General features: G+C 67.6%; 1 protein-coding gene across 1 annotated transcript in view; it reads left to right on the top strand.

Moving 5' to 3' along the window:
* The window catches only part of LOC111145468 (potassium sodium-activated channel subfamily T member 1), a 50,176-nt gene extending 31,391 nt beyond the window's left edge, over positions 1 to 18,785 (top strand). Inside the window, exons 11-30 of the mRNA XM_022500364.1 lie at positions 1,155 to 1,372; positions 1,470 to 1,606; positions 2,890 to 2,953; positions 3,066 to 3,174; positions 3,537 to 3,645; positions 3,779 to 3,928; positions 4,203 to 4,438; positions 4,646 to 4,883; positions 5,732 to 5,837; positions 7,752 to 7,924; positions 8,330 to 8,401; positions 8,598 to 8,732; positions 8,993 to 9,104; positions 12,225 to 12,326; positions 12,620 to 12,703; positions 12,787 to 12,915; positions 13,231 to 13,251; positions 13,858 to 14,182; positions 18,485 to 18,569; positions 18,665 to 18,785. Coding sequence (XP_022356072.1) covers positions 1,155 to 1,372; positions 1,470 to 1,606; positions 2,890 to 2,953; positions 3,066 to 3,174; positions 3,537 to 3,645; positions 3,779 to 3,928; positions 4,203 to 4,438; positions 4,646 to 4,883; positions 5,732 to 5,837; positions 7,752 to 7,924; positions 8,330 to 8,401; positions 8,598 to 8,732; positions 8,993 to 9,104; positions 12,225 to 12,326; positions 12,620 to 12,703; positions 12,787 to 12,915; positions 13,231 to 13,251; positions 13,858 to 14,182; positions 18,485 to 18,569; positions 18,665 to 18,785 — 2,726 coding nt within the window. The remainder of the gene's footprint in view (positions 1 to 1,154; positions 1,373 to 1,469; positions 1,607 to 2,889; positions 2,954 to 3,065; positions 3,175 to 3,536; positions 3,646 to 3,778; positions 3,929 to 4,202; positions 4,439 to 4,645; positions 4,884 to 5,731; positions 5,838 to 7,751; positions 7,925 to 8,329; positions 8,402 to 8,597; positions 8,733 to 8,992; positions 9,105 to 12,224; positions 12,327 to 12,619; positions 12,704 to 12,786; positions 12,916 to 13,230; positions 13,252 to 13,857; positions 14,183 to 18,484; positions 18,570 to 18,664) is intronic.
* The last annotated feature ends 415 nt before the right edge of the window (positions 18,786 to 19,200 follow it).

The following is a 19,200-nucleotide window of genomic DNA, read 5'->3' as shown; positions in this document are numbered from 1 at the left end:
CCCCCACCCCCTGCGCCCCCACCCCCTCGCATCTGAGTCCAGGGTGACAGCAGGGTGAGCTCCTGCTGGACACCCTGAGGGAGGCTCCCTTTCACACCCTTCCTGCTTCTGGGGCCACAGGGATCCCTGGGCTTCCCCAGCTCGTGGCTCCATCCCTCCCATCCCTGCTCCTGGCCTCACGCGCCTCTTCCTTATGTGTCTCCGTGCCCACTGCCCTCCTTTTAGGGGCCCCAGACATTGGAGGAGGCCCACTCCAATCCTGTCTGACCTCACCTTAACTAATCTCACCTGCAAAGACCGTGTTTCCATGGAAGATCCCACAGGGAGGTTCCGAGTGGGCATGAATCTTAGGGGACACAGTCGAACCTAACACAGGTCACTTAGCTGCTTCTCGGCCCCAGGAGGCAGACACCATCATGCCATCTTACAGAGGGGGAGGCTGAGGCCTGGAGTCCATGCACGCAGCCCCCACCCTACACAGGTGTCCCCCTCCAGCCTCGGAGCCAGTCCTATGCTTCAGGGCCATGGGGTCTTGTCCCCAGAACCTAGCAGGTGCACCATAAACTCAGTGAAATGATCCCATCTTGGTGGGATACTAGCTACTAGCGGGCCGCCCAGCAGGGGTGAGCACACCGGAGGGCAGCCGCCGAAGGCAGGGGTGTTGAATCTCAGGCTCCGGAGATAGTGGGGAAACTGCCGGAGAAGGAGGCCGCCCGCACCCCTGCGGGTCCTTGGATCCCTGCTCCCCTCCCTGAGCCACTTGTACCCCTCCCTCTCCTTCCTAATTCAGAAGAACTCACATGGGGTGGGTGCGAGGCTGGGGTCCCTGAGGCATGGGCGGGGTGGGCGAGTCCCCATGGGAGGGAACAGTCTCTTCCTCGCCAGGGTCTGGATTTCAGTCCCTGTGCCTGAGAGTTTCCTGCCACCCCCAGGCTTCTCCAAAGGGATCTTAGGGGCCCATGGCGACCCCAGGTTCTCATTGCCCCCATGTCGGGAGCATGCACTTGGGCATCGCATCACTGTCGCTGGGGCTCCGGGGGCCAGAAAGCAGGGGGTCCGTTCCCCCCAGCCCCGCTGCCCCCCAGGCGGCCTGTGCTGTCAGGGAAGGGGGTCTGCGTGTGCAGCTCCCATGGGGGAGCGCCCCTTCCCTGCAGGGCCCCCCCACCCCGAGCCGGGCCCCCTGGGACGCGGCGCTCTCCCCCCGCAGTTTGAGGAGCTGGTCTACCTGTGGATGGAGCGTCAGAAGTCGGGCGGGAACTACAGCCGCCACCGGGCGCAGACGGAGAAGCATGTGGTGCTGTGTGTCAGCTCCCTCAAGGTCGACCTGCTCATGGACTTCCTCAACGAGTTCTACGCGCACCCTCGGCTGCAGGTGAGGGCTGCGGCCTCCGATCCCCGCTGTCCGCACCGGCCCCGCGGATGGGCCCGCTGCACCTGAGCCGCGGTGGGACTAACCCCGCCTCCCGCAGGACTATTACGTGGTTATCCTGTGCCCCACCGAGATGGACATCCAGGTCCGCAGGGTCCTGCAAATCCCCCTGTGGTCCCAGCGGGTCATCTACCTCCAGGGCTCCGCGCTCAAAGACCAGGACCTCATGCGAGCCAAGTGAGTGCCGGCCGGGATGAGGGAGGGGCCGAGTGGGGAGGGTCATCGGGGCAGCCAGCGGCTCCCACTCAGGCTCCGGGCCCACTGCCCGCCCAGGCCAGCCAGGCCCCACATGGACCCCACCTTGGAGCACCAGGGCTTGCCCAGCCCACCTGTCCTCCTGTGCCCAAGGGTCATCCTGCCAGGCCTCCCACTCCCCCCTGCTCCGGGATGGGAGATGCAGTCAGGTTCCGGCTCCAGGTGGGGTCAGGGTGGGAAGACGGGGCCGTGGGTGAGGTTTCTTTTAAAGACAAGCTGTGGGATGCTTGGGCGGCTCAGCCCATTGAGCGTCTGCCTTCGGCTCCGGTGGTGATCCCAGGGTCCTGGGATCGAGCCCCATAGCGGGCTCCCTGCTCAGCGAGGAGCCTGCTTCTCCCTCTGCCTGCCGCTCCCCCTGCTTGTGTTCTTGTGCACTCTCTGACAAATACAATCTTTAAAAAAAAAAAAAAAAAAAAAGGCAAGCTCCAGAGTGACTTAAGGTAAGAAGACGAAGCTGTCAGATGGAACTTCTAGAATGTGCCACTGCCCGTTGCAGGACAGCCCAGGGACTGTCTTATCTTCATAAGACGCTGTATCTTCGTTCCAGGGACCTCTACTCATCCTGTGATGGAGTGTGGGGTGTACGGGCCAAGGGGAAGCAGTAGACCCGATAGCCAGGGCACCCCCCTGCCCACCTCCTGAGCTCTGGGTCCCCCTTCCCACCTGTAACGTTTTAGAAAGGACTCCAGCATGGAGATGGCCGTGGCCAGGGGACCCAGCCTCTCCTGTGACCCAGCACCCAGCTCCAGGCCAAGGGGCAGGGAGAGGCAGAGGCCTGGCAGGGGCAAGTGATGAGCCAGGGTGGGTGGGGTGCAGGGCAGCGTGTTGGGGAGGGAGCGGCCTCCCTGCCCTGGGGTGTGCGCACTGACCCAGTGTCCCTGCTGCAGCCAGGGGCTCTCAGGGGTGGGAGAGGAGAGCAGAGCAGGCCATCCAAGTCCCTTGGGAGGGACAGACCAGCAAGTGGACAAGGGTCCGGCCTCTTCATCACCACATGCTCTCCCCCATTCTGCGCCCCAGCCCGGCCCTGGCTTAATAGGGTCATAGAGGATGGGCCCCCCGCGAGCTGGTCTGAGTCCTGACACCAGCCCATCAGCCCAGAGCAAGGTGGGGTCCGACGGGGCCCAGCCCTTCCGGCCTCTGAGCCCCTGACGTCTGAGACAGGAGCGTGGACGGTCCCGGCAGCGCTCAGACCTGGTGCTTTGCAGGATGGACAATGGGGAGGCCTGCTTTATCCTCAGCAGCCGCAACGAAGTGGATCGCACAGCTGCCGTGAGTGCCGCTGGCCCCCCAGCCCCCAGCCGAGCAGAGGGACACCTGAGGGCAGAGACCCTCCCCTGGGCTGCTGCGCCCCTCAGCACTGACCCCGCCTCCCCTCCCCCAGGACCACCAGACCATCCTGCGAGCCTGGGCCGTGAAGGACTTTGCGCCCAACTGCCCCCTCTACGTCCAGATTCTCAAGCCGGAGAACAAGTTCCACGTCAAGTTCGCAGGTGCGTGGGGCCGGGTGTGCGCCCACGTGGGGCGTGGGAAGGGCTGGAGCACCCGCGAGCTCACAGAGCCTATCCGGGGGCTGTGGGGCGCGGTGAAGCCCACGCAGGCGTCCCCGTGGGAGGTGACCGTCGGGCACGCGGGCCCAAGTGTCCGTGGGACCTCCGAGAGGCATCTCTGTGGTCGCGCTCCACCTGGGCTCCCGGTGGGAGGGGGCGAGCAGACCCCCCGCCCTGGAGCGGTCCTCAAGCCGGGAGTCAGGCTCGGACGCTGGGAGAGCAAGCGGCGCCGGGGGAGGGCGCGGGCCGGGGCGCCCGCTGTGGGACGGCGAGGCCCGGCGGCCACCTGCCCCGTCCCGCCGCAGACCACGTGGTGTGTGAGGAGGAGTGCAAGTACGCCATGCTGGCCCTCAACTGCATCTGCCCCGCCACGTCCACGCTCATCACGCTGCTGGTGCACACGTCCCGCGGCCAGTGAGTGCGCGGCCGGGGCGGGCGGGGCGGGGGCGCGGCCTGCTGGGCTCCGCCCTCGGAGCTGGGCGGCGGTTGGGTGTGGGGAGCGGTGTGGGCCGCCCCCGGGGGCCTCTGACCGGCGGCCGCCCCGCAGGGAGGGCCAGGAGTCCCCGGAGCAGTGGCAGCGCATGTACGGACGCTGCTCGGGCAACGAGGTGTACCACGTGCGCATGGGGGACAGCAAGTTCTTCCGCGAGTACGAGGGCAAGAGCTTCACCTACGCCGCCTTCCACGCGCACAAGAAGTACGCGCCCGCGGGAGGGGCGGGGCCGCGGGAGGGGGCGGGGCCGCGGGAGGGGGCGGAGCGCCGAGGGGCGGGGGCCAAGAAAGGGGGCCGGAGGCGGGGCCGCGGACCGGGACGGGGGCCCGCGGGCCAGGGCGGGGGGCGGGGCGGGGGTGGCCGGGGGCGGGGCGCCGAGGGGAGGGGCGGGGGCGGGGCGCCGAGGGGAGGGGCGGGGGCGGGGCCGCGGGGGTGCCAGCAGCCGCCGCCGGACCCCTGCGAGACGCGCCCCGCGCAGGTATGGCGTGTGCCTCATCGGGCTCAAGCGCGAGGACAAGAGCATCCTGCTGAACCCCGGGCCGCGGCACACGCTGGCGGCGTCCGACACCTGCTTCTACATCAACATCACCAAGGAGGAGAACTCCGCCTTCATCTTCAAGCAGGAGGAGAAGCAGAAGAAGAAGGGCTTCCCGGCGCAGGGGCTGTACGACGGCTCCTCCCGCCTGCCCATGCACAGTATCGTGGCCTCCATGGGTGAGTCCCCGCCCCGCGCCTCGTGTTCCCATCGGTGCCCCCCGCCCCGCGGGGCCCTCGGGGGCGCTGGCGTCCCAGTGTCCGCCCTGGGACCGGGCGGGGGAGAGGCCGCCCTGCACCAGCGGTCCCACCTCCGATCCGCGAACCAGCCGCCCCCAGCAGAGCCGAGGGAGGGACGGCCAGCCAAGGTCAGCCGCTCTGCTCCAGGGACAGTGGCCATGGACCTCCAGAACACAGAGTGCCGGCCCGCTCAGAGCGGCGGGGGTGGCGGGGGCGGCAAGCTCTCGCTGCCGACAGAGAACGGCTCGGGCAGCCGGCGGCCCAGCATCGCGCCGGTCCTGGAGCGCCCGACAGACAGCTCAGCTCTGCTGCCCTGCGACCTGCTGAGTGACCCGTCGGAGGACGAGATGACGCCGTCAGACGACGAGGGGCTGTCGGTGGTGGAGTGAGTGCCGGTGCACCCAGACAGAAGCTTCCGACGGGGTCGGGGGTGGGGGGCGGACACGGGCCTGGGGGCTGCGGCCAGCAGGGAGGGAGGGTGAAGTCGCCCGAGGGCTGAGTCAGGGCTTCACGGGAGACCTCGTTTGGCAAACGGAATGAAAGCCGGGCTGTGCCTCCTGTCCCATCTCCTCTCCACCTCGTGCCGCGGGCTGCCACACCTGCGGGCCAGGCTTGCTCGGAGGGGGAGGCTGTCCTCTGAACATCGTCTATCGAAGTCACGGGTAGGGGAGCCCTTGGGGAGGCGCCATCCAGCCCCAGAGGCAGGTGGCGTGGCTGGCTGCCAAGGCCGTGTCGGTGAAGCCAGCTGGAGACAGAGCAGAAGGCCGTCCCCTCCCCCACACTGCTCAAGGCCCAGCTGTGGCCGCCTCCGTGTGGGGTGCACTGGGTGCTGCTGGGGAGACCAGCCAGCCCCGGGCAGCCGGCAGACAGGGGCCGAGGGCCAGCGTCGGCCCACGGGCTGGGGTACTGGCAGCTTCAGGGAGGGCACGAGCCTCGGGTTATGGCCGTGATCGCAGGCTCTGTGTGAGCTCGTGTGTGTCCCTGAGTTGTATGTTCATGTGCGTGCTGTGTGGCTTCTCACCTCGGACCCGGTGGTCCCAGCCCAGCCCTCCTCTCCCCACACGCAGTCCCACATTGGGGTGGGTCCGCGGGGTCTGGCGCCTCCGTGTGGCCGCTGGGGGGCACAGCCCTGCTGCCCTGGAGGGTGCAGGCCTGGGCTGGGGTGGGGCTGCGGGGGTGGAGCCGGAGCCCCCAGGCGCACCCCGACAGGGCGACTCCTGTCTCCCACTCCAGGTACGTGAAGGGCTACCCCCCCAACTCGCCCTACATCGGCAGCTCCCCCACCTTGTGCCACCTTCTGCCCGTGAAGGCCCCGTTCTGCTGCCTGCGGCTGGACAAGGTGGGTGGCCCCCCACGCTCCGCGGGACTTGGCCTTTCGAGGTAACTGCGAACTTGCAGAAAAAGCTTCAAGACGAGAAGGAGATCTTGGGCTTTTGCCCAGACTCACTGCGTTTGCTCTCGGCCTCCGTAGACATGTGGGTTTTACCCACACCCCCTGGGAGCAGGTGGAGCCCCTTCCCCCTGCACCCCCCTCATGTGCTTTCTGAGAACCAGGACGTCCCTCAGCGCCCCTGTCGGGTCCACCAGCTTGAGTGCCCCCCCTTGTCCCGCAGCCCTCGCTGCCCTTCACGCAGCAGGTTTGCCGCCAGGACCCATCCACACCTCGCGGTGTGCGCACCTGTCCCGACCCTTCTCACGTGGCTCTCAGCCCTGGCGCCTGGAGGCGTGGATGGTGGTTTGCTGGCACCCGCCTCGGACGGGGGGACGGGTCTGAGAGCTTTCCCGTGAGAAGGCTCTGCCTGTGCGCCTGGGGCCCGACCTCCGAAGGTGACAGTGTGCTCGCAGGCACGAGACGTTCGTGCGCCGCATCCCTGGGGGTGCTGGTGTGGATCACGTGGCTCACCCAGGTTCCTCTGCTTCTGCCTTTGTGGCTAGTGAGTCATTTGTGGGGAGACGTGGAAGGTCTGTCCTCGCCCGGGTGTCTCAGCCCAGATCCCCTCGTACCCGTTTTTAAGCATTCAGCCGCAAGGAAGAATGTCCACTTCTGCGCTTACCAGTTCGCACAGTGCGGCCTCTGATTCCTCTTTGGTTCAAGGCTATCACCACGCTTACTCCTGTGGTGCTGCCATTTGTGGCCAATTGTTACTGATTTCGGGGCTCAGACTTTCCTGTTTTGCGGGGGTAAGCTGTTCGGGCACGTTGGGGCGAGACTGTGTCCCTGTTGTCCCCGGAACGCTTCCACAGCATCCCCTGCCACAGCATCCCCGCCCTGCTCCTGTCCTGGAGCCACTCCCCCAGGGAGCCCCGTGTCTCTCCGTGCAAAATGGGGGTGACACCAAGTTCTGGGTACAGGCGTGCTCACAGCTCCTAGGGTGTCCCTGCACCTGGGCCTCAGCGGACGGAGCTGGAACATGTGCACACACGGGTGTACATGCATGACACATGTGCACACGTGTGCACACGCGTGGCACGCACATACAACACACGTGACGCGCATGTGACACGCGTGGCGTGGTATGTGCGCGCGTGCATGTGTACGCGTGTGCACGCACATGCATGTGCGTACATGTGCATAGCGCGTGTGCCGTGTACACGTGTGTGTGCTGGACACGTGTGTGCGCGTGACACACACATGTACACACAGGCACACGCACGACACAGATTTCCTTTCTCATCTGCTGAGACGCAGGTTCGTACAGTGCCTCCCTCCCCTCCTGGACGTGGGGGTCCCACGGCACCAGCCCCTCTCGCCGCAGCTCTGCCCCAGGGCGGTCATACACGGAGCCGCCGCAGGCAGGGTGAACAGGTCTGCTGGGGCGTGTGGCTCCCATGGGCCAGCAGCTGGCCACCAGGTGCCTGTGGGTGCCCTTCGGCAAGGGGTCCCTGAGAAGCCTGGCGTCGCCACGGTGGCCAATGCCGTGTGAAAGTCAGTAAGGGGAAGCCCCACAGAGACAGGAGGTGGGCAGAGGGAGCTCCTCAAGGCCGCTGTCGAGGGCAGAGCCACAGGGAGGGGACGGGCTAGCCACGGGGCAGCCAGTGAGAGGCCACCACACCCGCCCCCAGTGGACTTTCGGTTCAGAAGAGCCCCTCCCCACTCACCCCTTCTCCAAAGCCCAGCAGGCCTGCTCTTCTCAGAACTGGCCCGTGGCTTGTTCCGGATGGAATCTCGCTGCTTCCCGGTGAACCCGGGTTTTGCTGGTACAGTAAGCGGCAGTCTCGGCCCCAAGGCTGAGGTTGGCCGGGCTCTCCGCAGGGCTGCAAACACAATAGCTACGAGGACGCCAAGGCCTACGGCTTCAAGAACAAGCTGATCATCGTGTCGGCCGAGACGGCGGGCAACGGGCTGTACAACTTCATCGTGCCGCTGCGGGCCTACTACAGGTCCCGCCGGGAGCTCAACCCCATCGTGCTGCTGCTGGACAACAAGTGAGACCCGCCGCGCACCGCCACGCACCCCTCGTCCGCTTTCAGAGGCCCCCTGTGTCCCCAGGCCCCCCGGCGCTCAGGAGCACCCTTCTTCTTCCTGCACGGTTTCTCCTGTCCCCTCACTATGAATCTCCGGGGGGCCCTTGCCCAGCCCCAGCACCTCGACCCCCCAAGCCTGGGGTCTGACCTGAGCCAGTCCCCCTCCCCCACCGGGGCCGTGGTTCTCCCTCAGGCGAAACAAAGAACAGCCGCATGGTTCTGTAAAGGCCCCCAGGTCTGATGTGCTGTGGTCTTGGGGGACCCCTGCTCCATCCAGCCCTGCTCACTCAGGGCAGGGCCCAAGCTGGGCACAGGGGGCGAGCAGCAGAGCAGGGCGGGCACCCACGGGACCTGCTGTCCCCACAGGCCTGACCACCACTTCCTGGAGGCCATCTGCTGCTTCCCCATGGTCTACTACATGGAGGGCTCCGTGGACAAGTAAGGGACGTCCGCCTCGCTGGCTCCCTACCTAGCCCCTCCCTGCCCCGCCCCTCCCCCAGAGACTCCTCCCCAGGTGTGGGGAGCCCAGGAGGTGCAGGGGAGGGGGTTAAGTTGCACCCAGAGGGAGCTCCCGGGTCGCCCGACCTGGCCCTGGGGGCCCCCAGCCACGTGGCCTGTCCCCCCCCAACCCCAGCCTGGACAGCCTACTGCAGTGCGGTATCATCTACGCGGACAACCTGGTGGTGGTGGACAAGGAGAGCACCATGAGCGCTGAGGAGGACTACATGGCGGACGCCAAGACCATCGTCAACGTGCAGACCATGTTCCGGTGAGAGGCCGGGGCTCGCTCCCGGGGCGGCCGCAACAGGGCCAGGCTGGGTCCAGAACCAGTGCCCCAGCTATCCAGGAGTCCGGCCCACTGCTGCCGCTGTGACCACGGGACCCCACCCCGAGCCCCCGCTGCCCCATCCGTGACCGGGGGATCCCGCCCCAGCCCCCGCTGCCCCATCCGCGACCAGAGGACCCGTCCCGAGCCCCCGCTGCCCCGTCTGCCATCACAGACCCCGCCCTGACCCCGCTGCCCCGCAGGCTGTTCCCCAGCTTGAGCATCACCACGGAGCTCACCCACCCTTCCAACATGCGCTTCATGCAGTTCCGTGCTAAGGACAGCTACTCTCTGGCTCTTTCCAAGCTGGAAAAGGTGAGCAGCCGCACCGGACCTCCCGCGCCCCACGTGCTGAGCTGTCAGGCCCCTGAGCCCGGAAGGAGTGGGCCGGGGGCTTCTTGGGGCTCGGGAGCCACGGAAGGCCGAGGCCCCTGCTCTCCTCTGGCCAAACGGGGCCCGAGACGGGGACTCAGCTCCCTTGTGAGGCTCCTATGTCGCCCAGAGCCTTTAGGGACCCTGGTCCCCCTGGCGGCCAGGTCCAGGCCTGGCCGTGCCTGGGGCTGAGGCTGCCCGCCGTGTCCATAAATACCAGCACGGCGTGGGGACACCGACTAATTTCCCACGCCCCACGTACTGGGCCCAAACCGGAAACGTGACGGGTCTCCACCAGTGGGCAGGTGCACACAAAGGAGTGGGGGTCAGAGAGGGGAGGAAGTTGCCCAGGGCCACACAGTGGCAGGGAGGCGGGGTGGGAATCCCCTGTGGGCTTCACGGGGCTCCAGGAGGGACATCCGCTGGCTGGCGTTGGTGTGGTGCTCTGGGGCACAGGGATGGGCCACGGGGGACACAGGCCCTGGTGATATCGTCCCTGCTAAGGCCGCTGGGGGAGCCACTCCGCAGCAAGGGTGAGGGCAGGAGCAGGGAGCCTCGGCGGCTGTGCCCCCAAGCGAGGCCAGGCCGTCAACCCCAGATAGAAGGGACAAGCGCTAGAGCTTCACCCTGACGTGGGCAGACGGTGCAAGGAGCCCAGGGGCAGGTCACGAGGCCTGTGAGGACCCGGCGCCGCGTGTGCCGGAGGGATACCGGGCAGGGGGCCTCCAGCCCCTCGGAGGATACACAGGGGCTCCTGCTCGGCGCCCGTCCCGGCCAGGCCCTCTCTGGAGTGTGCTCCGCCGTGCGTCTGGGGCCGGTCCTCCCGGCCACTCTGAGACTCTCGAGGCAGCCTGGGGACAGAGCATCCGCGCCTGGAACGGCGGGAGCCCACCGGCCTCCGTCCAGATGCTGCTCAGGATTGAGCCAGAGTCTTGTGATCTAGGAATTCTGGCCTGACCCGAGCAGGGATGGGGGTGACCGGCACGGGGTCGGGCTCCAGCTGCTGGTCCCTCGCTGCCCACTCCCCAGAGCACACGCGGTCCCTCAGAGGCCTTCCACACAGACTGTTCAAGGAGGTGGCCTTCAAGGTAGCCTGCACTCCCGCTCCCCTTCCTTCTGCGCTGACGTCCCCTGCCGGCCCCCGTGCAGCCTCACTTCCCGTGGCTGGTACACCCCCTGCCCAGCTCAGGACAACGAACCCCATCATGGGGCTGCGTGGTCTAGGCCCGGACAGAAGGGAGGACATATGCACACGTGACCCCAGGATGATACCTTGAGAAACAGCCCAGGCTCCTCCAGGCTGATGTGGGCTGGGGATCCTGGGCCGCGGAGACGGTGGGGGGCCGCCAGAGCTGCGGGTCGTCACCTTCCCTCAGATGGTTGGAGCCGATGTCCACCCACCGTGAGCCCCGGGCCTGGAGGCCACGGAGGCCTTGTCTTCTGACACGCCGGCTAGACTTGGCCTGGGGTCCCCCACGGTCTCTGCACCCAGGCACGCCCCAGCTCTAATGGCTCAGCAGATGGCCAGGCGGCGACGTCTCCCCCAGGAGCGGCCGGGCTCGTCTTTGGAAGAATTAAGGGCAGTTTATTTTTGTAAAAGTGTGCGCGTCTTCCACCTCAAGCAACACCGAGATGATGAAGGAGACGTTTTTTTTGAAACGGCGACCCACGTTGCCCTGGTGTCTGCCGGCCACAGAGCCGTGTAAAGAGAGGACCTGGCAGGAGGACAGCCAGGGAGGGTGGGACGAAGCGGTGGGGATCCCCCACCCCATTATGGCCGCTTGTCTGCCAAGGGGCTGCCGACCCGGTCCCGCCTCCCGCCCCCGCTCCGCCTGTAGGAGGGGGTCCCTGAGGCGCCAGCGCCGGAATCTGCAGGGTCTCCTGCAGCCTGAGGTCATGGGCCCCTGTGTTCAAGCGCCGGGGACGTCGCCGCAGCTGCCCCTGCGAAGGCCCCGCAGACCCAGTTCCTCCTCGGTTCCCCGGTGCCACTTGGACAGGAAGGCAGCCGGGCTCCGCCGCACACCCGTGGGACGCAGACGCTCTCGGGGGACTTGGGCTGGCAGACCCGCGCCCAAACAGGGTGCACTTGACCCGGCAAATGCCGCCACCAGAACCCACCCCACGACTTCACGCCCCGGTGCCACACCCCGCTGCCCTTGGGCAGGAAAGGCCTCTAGGCGGCCCCTGGGTCTTCTGTGTCCCCTGCCTGCCTCCCACCTTTGAAGCAGGTCTGGTCCCATGAGAAAGGAGGCCTCTCGGCCATCAGTTGCAGACCAATCTTGGGTGCTGGGGGGAAACGGCCCCGAAGACGTCCACGTCCGACTCGCTAGGGCCTAGAAGCAGTGTGGTGCGCAGTCAAGGGACCCTGTAGACAGGAGAGTGTCCCCTGGGGGCCCACTGTCCTCCCCGGGGACCTGCCAGGCCGGAGGCAGGGGACCCATGGTCAGCAGGTGCACTGCTGGCTGTGGGGCAGGAGTGAGCCACGAGCCGGGCAACGCAGTCAGCTTCTAGAAACAAAGCAGGAGGAAAAGACTGTCCCCAGATCTGCGGGAAGGAGCACCGCCCCGCTGGCGCCTTCATTCCACCCTGTGAAATCCACACTGGGCTCCCGACGTCTGGAGCTGGGCGAGGGTGGCTCTGTGTTCCCGCTGCGAGGCTGTGGCAATGCGTCCCGCAGCCACGGAAACCTCTACGGCGGGTCCCTGGAACGCGGCGCTCACGGAGCATGGTGGGCGCCGCGGGGGAACGGGGAGCAGAACAGTGCACGCGCTTCCGTGGTTTCGTGTCCACCGTCCCACCTGACTTCACTTACCCGGGCTTGAAGATAAAGTGACGGAGATTATTTCGAATTTTGGGATGGCGAGAGCCATGCATGAGAGCAAGCATGGGGGGTCCCGTGGGACTGGGCGAGTCCCCTCCTGCGCTCTGGCCCCGAGTGCGTCTGGGGTCGGGGGGCACTAGCTGGGTGCTGGGACCAAGCTCAGCCGTCTGCCGGTGCGCACACTCCTGCAGCCCCCACGCCGCCGCAGCCTGAGCGCCCGCCTGAGCCCCCCTTTCCCGCAGAGGGAGCGGGAGAACGGCTCCAACCTGGCCTTCATGTTCCGCCTGCCGTTTGCCGCGGGCCGCGTCTTCAGCATCAGCATGCTGGACACCCTGCTCTACCAGGTCAGCGGGGGCGGGGGCGGGGGTGGGGGCCGCCGCAGCCCAAGCCTCCTCTCCACCTCCAGCCGACCAAGCCGCGTTTGGAGCATCCCTTCCCGGGCCCCCCTGGTGTCTCCGTCCTCTTCCTCCCAGAAAGACACCACCCTGGGCTCTGCTTCCGGCGGCCTCTGGGTCTCTGACCCCCGAGGCCGAGTCAGGCTTCCCAGCAGGGGACTATGGGCGCCCAGCGGGCACGGGAAGGGACCCAGCCTGTCCCCGGGGTGCCCCCGCCTCACCACAGCTCCCTCTCTGGCCAGTCCTTCGTGAAGGACTACATGATCTCCATCACCAGGCTGCTGCTGGGCCTCGACACCACGCCGGGCTCCGGCTACCTCTGCGCCGTGAGTGACAGGGCCGGCCGGGTGGGTTGGCCGTTGCGGGGGTGTGCGCAGCCGGCCCCCTCTCAGGGCCGCGCTCGCTCTAGATGCGGGTCACGGAGGAGGACCTGTGGATCCGCACGTACGGCCGGCTCTTCCAGAAGCTGTGCTCCTCCAGCGCCGAGATCCCCATCGGTATCTACCGCACCGAGTGCCACGTCTTCTCGACCTCCGAGGTTCGGGCGAGGGGCTCCCGAGGGTGGGCTCGTGCACCGGCGGCCCACAGGCTTCCTGTGAATTTCGTATCGCTGTCGTGTTTCAGTCCCGGGATCCAGGCCTTGGCTTGCGGCCCTCCTGGGGTCAGGCTCATGTGCCCCCACGTGGGGTTGGGCGGCTGGGACTCCCACATGGGGCCGGGGAGCTTGAGAATGAGGGAGCCACAGTGGGCAGCCTGCCACACGGGTCCCGAGCCCATGAGGGCTCAGGCAGTGTCTGGGGCTGGGGGCAGAGGCGCCCCCAGGCACCCAGGCTGTCTCTGGTTTCCTTTGCAGCCCCACGACCTCAGAGCCCAGGTGAGTGGCCCCGTGAGCCTCCCATGAAGGTGTGCCCCCGACCCCAAGCCTGGGGGACACAGGGCGACAGCAGGGTCGGGGGTACGGCCCCAGGATGGGTTGAGCTTGGCACAGCTCCAAGAGGGCCCCTGAGGAACCAGGCTCCTCCGGCCCCATGTGCTCTGTGCGTGTCCCGCTGTGGCCCCCGTCGTAGCGAGTGGTCCCCTCCTTGCTGTTCTGACCCGACCTCCATGCTCCCAGCCTCTCAGGGCTGCTGCCCAGGCAGGAGTCTCCCCACGCCCCCCGGGTTCCCATGCACCCGCTGATCTGCTGTCACTCTCCCATCGACTACGCTCCCCGTCCCTGCTCTCCTGCTCTCCACTCTCCGAGACAGGGAGATTGAGGCTCACAGAGGGGTGGCCCTCTGTGGCAAAATCAGGACTGGCCAGGTCCAGGTGGGAGGACCCCAAGAGGTGGCAGGAGCCACCCTCGTTCCCCAGGCAAACGTGGACAGACCTGGAGGCTGGCGGCTTGGGCTGCAGGAAGAAGGCACTCGTGCCCCTGGGGCCTGGGGTCCCCCAGCAGAAGGCTGGGCTCCCCCCCCCCTCATGCTCCCGCCCCGGCCAGTCGCAGATCTCGGTGAGCGTGGAGGATTGCCAGGACACGCAGGAAGCCAGGGGGCCTTGGGGCGTGCAGGCGGGCGGCGGCGGCAGCACCCACGGCCGGCGCCCGGTCGGCGGGGACCCAGCCGAGCACCCACTGCTGCGGCGCAAGAGCCTGCCGTGGGCCCGGAAGCTGAGCCGCAGGGGCTCCAAGCCGGCGGGGAAGGCGGCGGCCGCCGAGTGGGCCGGCCAGCAGAGGCTCAGCCTATACGGCCGCTCCGAGCGCCAGGAGCTCTCCGAGCTGGTCAAGAACCGCATGAAGCACCTGGGGCTGCCCACCACCGGCTACGGTAAGAGCCCGGGCGCCACCACCCGCCACGGGGCTGGGACAGACACGGCGCTTGACCCAGGTGCCCCGGGGTCGCCTCTGCCCAGGGCCTCCGCGCTGCCCGCCACACCCACGCGGCCCCTTGGAGCCCCTCTGGTGCCAGGACACAGGATCCCCCCGGAACTGGCCCTGAGCCCCGCAGGGAGGGCTCCCCCTCACCACTCTGGGGCCTCAGTCTCCGCATCTGTAAAACAGGACTAGATCAAGCTGACTGAGCCCAGCGTGTGGAACTCATGAGAGCCATGGCCGGGGGGGTGGGCCAGGCCAGGCAGGGTTCCCCCAAAGCCAAGGCCACAGTCCTCGTGTGGGTTCAGTGAGGGGCCTCTGGGGTCAGAAACGCAGGGTGCACTGTGTTCCCGTGGAGAACGGGAATGTGGCAGGGAGACCCCGCAGCCCCTGGCCACCCCTTCCCCGGCCTTCCCAGCAGCCAGAGCGTCCGGGGCCCGGCAGGGGGCAGCTGGAGCCGTGGCCACCATGGACGTGGGGCCCCACAGCTGCTCCTGAGACCTGGGCCCTGCTTCCGCTGCTTGTGGCTGCTCCCCAGACCCTGGCAGCCCCTTTTCCTGTGGAGCTTATTTTGGAGGAAAGTTCATGACCTTGGCCAAGAGCAGACCCAGAGGAGAGACGCTCTTTCCCGCGCCCGCTCCGGACGTGCTGCCTCTGTCCCCGCTGCTGCCCGTCGGCATCCACACCCTGCACTGGGTCGAGCCTCTGGCGGGCGTGGGGTTCCGTCTCGGGGCCTCTGCCTGGGGCTCAGGCTTGGCTGTCCCCTGCGGGCACGGGCTCTCAGCAGCCTATGTCCTGCGTGTGCCTGGCTCGGGGGCCCTAGTGCCCCCTCCAGGTGGGACCAGAGGGCTAGAGTCTGAGGCCAGCCCTGCCCCCACCATGCGGAAGCTGCACGCTCCACCTCTGTTCCCCTCCACGTCCCTGTCCTCAAGACGGTGTGCACCGGGCCCCACGGCCAGGGTCAGCAGAGACTCCGCCCACCGCCCCCGGGACTGGCACCTGTCCCACATTCCCTTAACCTCCGCACCCCCCTGCCCTCCCCAGAGCTTGGCAGAGAAGGAAGCCACATCGTGGTGGCGGACCTGCTTCCCCGGCGGCTGGCGCTGGCCGGTCCCCGAGTGCACGGCCTCCCACGTGCGGCTGGCTGTCCCCCGCTGCGTCGGCCACCGCGCTGCTTGCTGACCTCTCTCTCTCTCTGTTTCTGTCTGCCCCCTCGCTGTGTGCTCCGTAGAGGATGTAGCAAATTTAACGGCCAGTGATGTCATGAATCGGGTAAACCTGGGATATTTGCAAGGTAATTCTGCTCCGGCCGAGTCCGGCTGCCACACGAGGGGGCATGCCAGCCGTGCCGACGGGCCGCCCCAGCCAGGCAGGCGGACAGGAGAGTAGGCAGGAGAGGGGCTCTGCAGGCAGGGCCCCCGTGCTCCCAGGCCGCCCCTGTGCAGGGCCCTGGTGGTCACTGCGCCACCCTCGGGTTGTGCCACAGTCTTGCTCCCCTGTGTTCTCAGCCCACCCACCTCCAGGGAAGCCATCCAGGCGGATGGTTCCAGGCCTGGGTCCCCCGTGTGCACACACGCACACACACGGGGGAGCGCGGCGAGGCCTGGGCCGGCAACAGGGAAATTGGGGTCTGCTCTGCCCTGGGCTTTTGTGGGCCGCCTGTGTCAGGTGAACTGGCAAGAGCTCCAAGAGGGGGTCTCCGTTTCCGGCCAAGACAGAGCCTGTCTGTACTCCCTTCTCTCATCTGGGGTCAGGTTTCTTCCAAGAAGACGCCCAGCAGCCTCCCAGATCTGCCCTGAGACCCCCGACAGAAGGCAGAGCAGCGTCAGGCCAGGCCTTGCTGCCAGGCCCCTTCCTTCCCGGGCAGCTCTTTGCAGCCCTAGAGAGAGCTCAGAGTGCACGTGCCCAGGCCCCTTGGGGCAGCCCCTCCGCCCAGAGCTGAGCCAGGAGCCGTCTGGGGCAGACCCAGGCCCCGGAATGGAAACCTCAGTGGGGGGCTGGCCCGTCGGGGCCCGTGCTGGGAAGGCCTCGGCCTCTCCTGGGTTCTCGTGCTTTTCCTTGCAAGCGGGGATGATGTTCATGGAAGACCCACGGGGCCAGCACGGATCCAAGTCCGGCAGCTTCCATGAACAGGGAGGCAGCATGGCCCCCTCCCTGCACCCGGCCCCCTCCCTGCACCCAGCCCCCTCCCTGCGCCCGGCCACCCCTGCTTCCCACCAAGGCTGAGCGCCTCCTGATGTGGGTGTTGGGAAGTGCCTGAGGCCGGGAGCAGAGGAGAGGGAAGCACCTTAGCCAGGCCCCCAGGGGAGGGCATCCTCCCCAGGCAGCCCTCTCGAGGGTGCGTGTGCATGCCCTCACCCCTGCTCGCTGCCACCCGTGAGGCAGGTGGCTGAGACTCGGTTAGGTGCGGGGCTGGGGGGCAGAGAGCGCAGACCCCGGTATGGGGCAGGGAGGACGAGTGGCATGGAAGCACCTGGTCTGCAGGGGTGCGGGAAGGCCTGGGGCAGTAGGACTGCGGGGGTGGGGCGCAGGGTAAGGTGACAGCTCCTTTGGCCATTTGCCAGGAGGGCCATCATCAGCCCCCTAACCCCACCTGAACATGGTGGTCACAGTGCAGCTCACCTGTCCTGGGAAAACTGGGGTCAGTGGCTCGTGACCAAGCAGCCCCCACCCCTGGCGCTTCGGCTGGGCCCCCACAGCCTACCCGCCCACCTCACGGCCCAGCACCCCCAGGTGCACAAAGGTGGGCCTGGCTCGGTCCGGTCCTAAGCTGTTGGTGATCAGGAACACCCTGGTCGTCCCGGGGAGACGCAGGGGCCCAGGCTGGATGGGGAGGGCCCCATGAGGCAGGTGCCAGCGCGTGAGGATGGCTGCCCAGCCACGGAGGGGCAGCCCGTGTGCCCTGGGGGGACCAGCTGGTGGTTCTGACCCCAGCATCACCCCCCACTTTCTGTGTGCTGCCCTGGCGTCCGTCTCAGCGTGGCCGCTCCACTGGTGCCTGTGATTGGGGGTCAATAAGACCCACCTCCCTCTCCCTCCGCGGCACCCCTACACACGCCACAAGGCCCACCCCGGAGACACTCGGGGGGCCTGGGGCTGGGAGGTGTGCTGTCCCACATGGCCACTGATTGAGCCCCCCTGCTCGACGGCCGGCAGCTTCCACCAAAGGGCCCCAACACGAGCCGCGGAAAGAGCAGAGAGCTGTGGTCACCAGGCAGCTGTTTCTGGAGTGGATGCAGAGGCTGGCGCCAAGGGATGGCCCAAAAGTCTGAGCATGTTCTCTGGCCCCCCAGGGCCCAGCCCGTGTCCCCGCCTGCCTCCAGGGAAGCCACTGTGCCCGGCCCGTGGCTGCAGTGTGGAGTCGACTGGCACAGCTCGACCCCCAGCCCAGCCGGCCCACGGGCCGCTTCTCCAGCTTTGCAGAGAATCCCTTCCTCGGGGGCCTGGCCGGTACAGTCCTGCCGACAGGGGATGGTGCAAGGAGAAGGAAATGACAAGAGCTGGGGGTATAGGCACCAGAGCTAGACCCCTCTGGAGTGCCATCCCCTTGATGGCCGCCCTGGGTCAGGAGATGCCTTCTGACATTGCCGATGGGTAAACTGAGGTCACGAGCCATTCGTTTCTCTGCCAGTGAGCACAGGGCCTCTGGCAGCCCTGTGCGTGGCCAGAGGGACATCTGTGGTGGGACTGCTGCTTCTCCAGAACCCGTTCCCCCCCCACGGGCTGCGTCCCCACAGCCACGCGTGCACCAGAGACCAGGCCGTCCCTATGGGCTCGGAAGGGCCCCCCCTGGAAAGGGGCTGGGGGAGGGGCCTTGGGCCGATGCCGTGGAGCAGGCTTTGGGAAACAGGACGTATGTCCAAAGCAGAGAAGGGAAGGAGAGATGAGGGTGGTCAGCCTGGTAGGGAGGGGCCGGCGGGAGGGCTGGGTCAGGTGTGCGTGCGCGTGCGTGGGCACATGTGGGCCCCCACAGGTTCGTGCGAGCGGCAGGCGTGCTCGTGGCTGCCATGTCGGAGCTGCTGGCTGCCCGGGGCTGTGGGTGTCAGCCCGTGCCCATGCCCTTGTGGCAGACCCCTGCCCATGCCGGGCCCACGGCAGGTACCCATCCGGCAGGGCCAGCCCCATGGGGTGCAGGCAAGACGCCCGGGAAGGCGAGGAAGATCCTGGGGCCAGGCCAGAGCCCCCCGCTCGTGGGGCGTGGCAGAGTGGAGGAGGGCACAGCGGACCGGTGACCGCCATGGGCCCGTGTCCTTTGCAGACGAGATGAATGACCACCAGAACACGCTCTCCTACGTCCTTATCAACCCCCCGCCCGACACGAGGCTGGAGCCCAACGATATCGTGTGAGTCCCGCGTCCCCCCCCCACAAGCGGACGGCATGGCGCCCCGCCCCAGCCCGGGCAGAGGACAGTGTCCAGGGCTCTCCCCACCCTCACAGGTACCTCATCCGCTCCGACCCCCTGGCGCACGTGGCCAGCGGCCCGCAGAGCCGGAAGAGCAGCGGCAGCCACAGGCTGGCTTCCTGCAACCCCGAGACCCGCGACGAGACGCAGCTCTGAGCCGGCCCCGCGAGGAGCCCCAACCCCACGACGGCATGCCTCACGCTGCATGGAGCGCCGGGGCCCCCCGCGCCTCCACAGCGCCCTGGCGTCGGTCTGACCCGCCCCGGACAGGAGCCCTCCCCGGGGAGGAGGGGCACATGCCCCCGGGCCCCAGGAGAAGCTGGCGGCGGGGCCGTTTTTAACCTGTTTTTACAAACCTGTATAGTCCGCGTCCCCTGCAACATACCGCAACTCGTGACGGGGTCCGGCTGCGGCGGACGGGGAGGCAGGCAGGGGTGCATGCGGACGGGAGGGAGCCAAGCCCCCCACAACTGTGCACACTCACACAGCTCACGCGGAAGCTGTGTTCCCGTGGCCACATACTGATGGCCCGCTCACGGGGCCGGGTCTGACCACGCGACGGTGAGGGTCC

Source organism: Enhydra lutris, unplaced genomic scaffold, assembly GCF_002288905.1.
Source record: "Enhydra lutris kenyoni isolate GAN:26980312 unplaced genomic scaffold, ASM228890v2 scaffoldscaffold13, whole genome shotgun sequence".
Lineage (NCBI taxonomy): Eukaryota > Metazoa > Chordata > Mammalia > Carnivora > Mustelidae > Enhydra > Enhydra lutris.
The sequence above is the reverse complement of the archived record's forward strand: the minus strand, read 5'-3'. Positions and strand labels throughout refer to the sequence as shown.